The 5446-nt window shown below is 62.7% G+C and overlaps 1 protein-coding gene across 1 annotated transcript; it reads right to left on the bottom strand.

Annotated features, from left to right (window-relative positions):
• Positions 1-286: 286 nt before the first annotated feature.
• Dlx3 (distal-less homeobox 3) lies at positions 287-5182 on the bottom strand. Its single transcript, XM_003466874.4, has 3 exons — positions 4700-5182; positions 3603-3793; positions 287-2108 (listed from the first exon to the last, which is right to left on the bottom strand). The coding sequence occupies exons 1-3, from the start codon at positions 5022-5024 to the stop codon at positions 1761-1763; spliced, it is 864 nt and encodes a 287-aa protein (XP_003466922.2). The 5' UTR covers positions 5025-5182; the 3' UTR covers positions 287-1760.
• Between the last annotated feature and the right edge of the window lie 264 nt (positions 5183-5446).

The following is a 5446-nucleotide window of genomic DNA, read 5'->3' as shown; positions in this document are numbered from 1 at the left end:
GAGGGCAGCTGGCTGACAGAGGACGCCACACTGCCGCCGCCCAGAGCAGAGAGGAGTCAGGGAGGCCACAGCCGCCCAGCCCTGCCCAAGTCCAAAGTGGGGCTGCCACGGGCCAGGGGGACGCCCGCCACCTGCGGCCAAGCCCAGCCCAGCATCCAGCACAGCCCAGCAGGGAGGTCTCCCTCGGGCCCTGTCTTCCCCAGCCAGGAGCCCCTAGAGTCTCAGACCCCACCCCTCCCCCTGCCAGGAGCTGCTGCCACCAGCCTCTGTTCAAAGAGCACAGTGGTTCTTTTCTTCTTTTTTATTAACATTATATATAAAGACGGGTCCAGTAAGAAAGCAGAATCGAGAAGGCCAGGATGGGTGGGAGCTGGCTTCGTTCCGTCCCCCCAGGGTGGGACCTGGAGACCCACCCCATCTCTCCTCACTCCTACACCTCCCACAAAACCCAAATCCAGCCAGAGCCCACATCACTCTCTTCTCCACGCACAGGGCGATCCATCCAGGAGAAAAAAGGTCACATAAATAGGAAGCCACAGGAGGGAGGAGGCCGCTTCTCTCTGTTGCTCTTAAAAAAAAATACTTACTCTATATATATAGCTACAGTCTTTACCTCCTCGTCTTCCCTGTTTCACCACATCAGGGGTGGAGACGGGTTAGCTCTGGGGGGACGCCTGGGCCAGCCCTCCTGGCAGCCAGCCCTCACCCCTAAGGCACTGGGTCACAGCCCTGCCCTCCCCCCCAGCACCACACTCACCCGCTCCAGCTCAGCGGAGCAACCTCCTTCTGAGGCCGCGGGAAAGGGGGTGTCTGGGGGTTTGTCTCGCCTGGCATGTCTCTGTGGAGATTTGGGGTTTGGCACCCAACCTGCCAACTTGTTGGAGGAGAAAGAGGAAGAAGAAGAGGAGGAGGAGGAGGATGAGGAGGATGAGGAGGAGGAGGATGAGGAGGAGGAGGAGAGGTTGAGAGGCAGAGGTGGACAGAGCTGCCCACCCCGAGGGAAGATTTGGTCCTAGCTGGTCACAATGCCCTTTGCTTTCTTATTTTTCAACAGCTTTTAAAACCAAGGTTGTGCAAAGTCCTGTACATGGAGGAGGAAGAAACAGGGTCCTTAGGAGAAACATGGGAGATGCCCTCTGGGAGGAGGGGGAAGGGGTGATGGTTCCTGTGATTCTTCCCCCAAAGGCTCCCAGATAGTAAAAGATTCCCTCACGTGGGGTGGTTTCTTTGGTTTAACCCTCAAATCTGGGATGAGGGCTACAAGTGCAGGCCGGGTGGTGGGCAGGTCCCCACCCTGAGTCCCAGTCGTGCTGTCCAATGTCTTTTTGGCAGGAGGGCCCCGCAGGAAGGAGAGGCCCCAGGCTGCTGAAGAGGGCCCGGCGTGGCAGGGGTCAGGATCCATCGTGCCTGGCGCCCCAGCCCAGGCTCAGCTTCCGAACGTTCCATGTCCCTGTCCCCTGGTCTCCGGGCAGAGGAGCTTGAAGGTGTTGAATTGTTAAAGCTAGTCCAGCTCCCCCTGGGGTGACTGCGCCCACATCTGGAGGGGCACCCCAGTGTTAAGTAGGGAGAGGGAGCTTCAGGGGACATTCTCGGTCTGTGCCAATCTCATCTGGAAATGCTTGGGTCCCTGGAGAAGGGACAGGGGAGGGAGAAAGCTGGCCTTTCCCCTGTGCTCCTCGGTGATTCCTGAGTGTCGCTTGGACGGAGGCTCTTCCGCCTGGTCCCAGGTCCTTCGTGGGGGGGCACAGGCCAGGCAGGGCTCAGTACACGGCTCCGGGGTTAGGTGGGGGTCCCGGGGAGGCGTGGTGCAGGGTGGCGGGCTGTGGTGGCTGCTGCTGTAAGTGGGGCCCGCTCAGGTTCTGTGCATGGTACCAGGAGTTGGTGGGGTCGTCCAGGTAGCTGGGGGAGGCACTGTACGGGAGCGGCGGGGGCAGCTGGCTGCGGGCAGGGGCCGGTGTGGAGTGCGAGGAGGTGTCCCAGAGGGCTGGCGACGGCGGGGAGTTGCAGGCCATGGAGTCGCTGTTGTTGGGACTGTGTTCCAGGGGCACCTCCCCGTTCTTGTACAGCTTCTTGAACTTGGACCGGCGGTTCTGGAACCAGATTTTCACCTGGGCAGGAGGTGAAAAGGGGCAGCCGGTTAGCACTCAGGATGCAGACAGACGCCCTGCAGGCGAAGCCAGTGTACATCAGGCCCGGCCAGCCCCTCATGTCACCCAGTGAAAACCAGGTGAGACCCAGGCTTCCTTACTCCCAGGCCAGCAGCCCTTTCTTTCTACCTGTCTAGAACCGAGACCAGGAGCATTCCACGGCCTGGTCCAGTTCTGCTCTGCCCCTCGCTGAGAGTGATCTTGGGCATGTTGCTTAACCTCTCAGGTCTGGCCTCCCTGTCATTATGAGGCCCAAGTGAGGTAGGACATTTGAAAACAGAACAGCGCAGTCTACAGCAAGCATGCAGTAGACCAGGCTGGCTGGATACAGATCACTGCAGGACAGTGTGCCAGGTGGACGTGGCAGCCTGCGGCATTTCACTCATGTGAGATACCACAGACAGAGGGATGCGAGTACACAAGCACACACACCCACACCCACATCTCCAGGCCGGGCCACATACCCACTCCAGCTCCACTCACAGATGCCAGGCTCCGCAGCTGCACACATACACAGATCCACCCAGATAAACAGCGTGTGCACCCACGCACACACGCATTCAGGCACCGGGTTCTCTTGGGTTCAGGCTCGGTAATGGAGGAGACCTGGGGACTCAGGAGCAGGTGAGCCACGGTTCCCCAAATTTCCCCTGGGGTATCTCCCCCTCCCCCTGCCGCTCCCCACCCCATGACTGGCACAAACAATGAATCAGCTCCTTACCAGGTGACCCAGTTTCCCCACGGACAGGGCCCCACAACCGCGGTCTGCCTGCCAACACCTGCAGCCAGCCAGGCATCCCCACTCCTCCCCAGAGTAGGGGACAGGCTGCTGAGAGTGACAGTGGGGCTCCCTGCCCTGACCCCAGCAGAAGCAGGGCTGAGCACTCGGGCGCCAAGCGAGAACCGGGTGTCCAGCATGTGTTTCTGTACTCCTGTGCTCACGGGGTACATCCTCCATCTTTGCACACAGTGACCCCTGAAGGGCCACACTCCTTAGGAGAGCATCTTCATGTGCACACAGACCCTGATGTGCAAGCCAATGCACATGCACACCTGTATCCATGCCCGGGTACACTCTTGCGCACACACACTTAGCCTGGTGAAAAGCACAATGTGGACTCCAGTGGCTCCAATCGCACAGCTGGAGGTCCTGGGACCCGGGGATTTGAGGATGCAGCTTCTCTCTCCACCAGACATACACCATTGCACAGGATCACAACTGCGTGTAACACACACACACATGCGTGCGCACTCACACACACACACACATATGCTAAAGCAGGACCTCGCTACAGAGTCTGAGATGTGAAGTCCTTTTATCCTACAGGCGAGGGTTCCCGGAGCCAGCAGGGCCCTTACCGAGCCAGTCAGGCTCAGCTGAGCCTGGGGTACCCTAAGGTCCTGCGCGCTCCCAGCGGTCCCCCTGCCCTCCAGCCCTCTCCGGCCGGTACCAACCTGTGTCTGCGTGAGGCCCAGCTGTGCGGCCAGCTCGGCGCGCTCGGGCAGCGCCAGGTACTGGGCTTTCTGGAAGCGGCGCTGCAGGGCGGCCAGCTGGTAGCTGGAGTAAATGGTGCGCGGCTTTCGGACCTTCTTGGGCTTCCCGTTCACCATGCGCACCTCGGCTTCCGGCTCCTCCTTCACCGACACTGCAGGGGACGCATGGTGGGGGGCTGTTCAGCCTCGGCCTGCGACCCCAGCGGCGCCCCTTCCCGCCTTCCGCCTCGCCCGGGCCCGCGCCCAGGAGGGAGCCGCGGAGACAGAGCCGGCCGGGTGGCCGCCCACGACGCAGCGCTCCCAGTCCCGGCCCTGAGCCTCCGGGCGGCGAGGACCGCAGCGCTGCGCCCCGACGCCCTGGGTCGCCGGCTCAGGCGGGTCCCACCGTACGGGGTGGGGCTGCCTCTCCCCAGCCCCCAACCCTGCCTCCCTATTTTAGAGTAGTTTTAGATTTTCAGAAAAGTTGCAGGGATACTTTCCTTTCTCTTTTCTTTCTCGCTCCCTTCTCTCCCTCAGTTTTATCTTTCTCCTTTTTTTCTTTCCTTTTCTCTCCTCCTTTTGTGTCTGCCTCCTTCCCTCCCTGCTCTTCTTTTCTCTGTTCTCTCCCCTCCTTTATCTCTGTCTTTCCCCCATTTCTCTCTTGCTGTCTGTACTTTTCTCCTCACTTTCTCTCTCCACTTCTCCCTAACTTCGCTCGCTCCTCCAGGTCTCCCCTGTCCGCGTTCCCCGCCACTGTCCTGACGCCCCAGGTCCCCGAGGGAGCGCCCGAGTGGGGTGCACGCGAGATCCCCGCGATCCCGGGGCTCCCCACAGGCCGGAGCCCACTGCTCCCCCGGATTCTAGCCCGAGCCCGCCCGGGGCGCACCGTGCGACCGACCGCGCCGGGGACGCTCTCAGCGAGGGAAGGTCGCCTGCCTGTCCCCGCCGGGGTCACCTGGCCACCCTCCGACCCGGGCAGGACATTCTTGCCCCGGAGCCTCCCCAGACTCGCCTTCCAGTCCCCGCCGGTCTCGGCGCCGGAACCGAGCCGGCCCGCGCGCCCCGGCGCCCGGCCTCACCTGGGTCCTGGGCCGGCAGCGGCTGCTCGCGGTAGGCGCCGTACTGCCGGTAGGAGGCCCCGTAGGTGTACTCCGACTTGGGCGAGTAGGCGCCCGCGCCCGCGAGCCCGTTGAGGTTGAACTGGTGGTGGTAGCTGTAGGGGTTCACCGTCTGCCCGTACGGCTGGCCCGAGTAGTAGTCGTGCTGCGGCGCGCTGTAGTAGCCCAGGTCGGTGACCGAGGACTCGGGCAGCGTGGGCGAGTCCTTGGAGCCCGCATGGCAGCTGAGCGAGCTGGAGATGTCCGTCAGGATGCTGCTGAGCTTGCGGTCGAAGGAGCCGCTCATGCTGGCGGGCGCCGCAGCGCACCCCCGGGCTGGCCCGGCGAGGACGGGGGCGCGGGAGGGAGGGAGGAGCGGGGCTCGCGCACGGGGAGGGGGCGGCCGAGGGCGCCTAGACCATCGCCGGCCGGCGGCGGCGTCGTCGTCGGGCGGTCGCTTCACGTCCCAAGCCACAAATGCAGCCAGCTCCGCCCGGCCAGCCGGTTATAGACTCAATGTTGGAGCGGCGGAGGGAGGCGCCCGCGCGCTGATTGGCTGCGAGTGCTGCCTTCCAGGCAAAACACGCTCGGGCGCCTTCGCGCCCCCCCTTTGTTGTTACCCAAAACGCAGGCAGACACGCGCGCGCGCGCACACACGCACACGCACGCACGCTTAGTTTCTCCTATAGCTCTGGATAACTCCTCCGAATGAGAGGTGGGGGTGATGGC

This window comes from Cavia porcellus, unplaced genomic scaffold, assembly GCF_034190915.1.
Source record: "Cavia porcellus strain 051 isolate PalLab524CR breed Dunkin Hartley unplaced genomic scaffold, mCavPor4.1 scaffold_6, whole genome shotgun sequence".
NCBI lineage: Eukaryota > Metazoa > Chordata > Mammalia > Rodentia > Caviidae > Cavia > Cavia porcellus.
Note: the sequence above shows the minus strand (reverse complement) of the source record. Positions and strands in the feature narration are given on the sequence as shown.

Bases quoted from the DNA above. Each gene is read 5' to 3' on its own strand.
- Dlx3 (XM_003466874.4), bottom strand. From the start codon at position 5,024: ATGAGCGGCTCCTTCGACCGCAAGCTCAGCAGCATCCTGACGGACATC. The intron at 3,794-4,699 runs GTGAGGCCGGGC...CGTCCCCTGCAG, and splicing joins GCTGCCGGCCCAGGACCCAG to TGTCGGTGAAGGAGGAGCCG. The intron at 2,109-3,602 runs GTTGGTACCGGC...CCTCCTGCCCAG, and splicing joins TGGGCCTCACGCAGACACAG to GTGAAAATCTGGTTCCAGAA.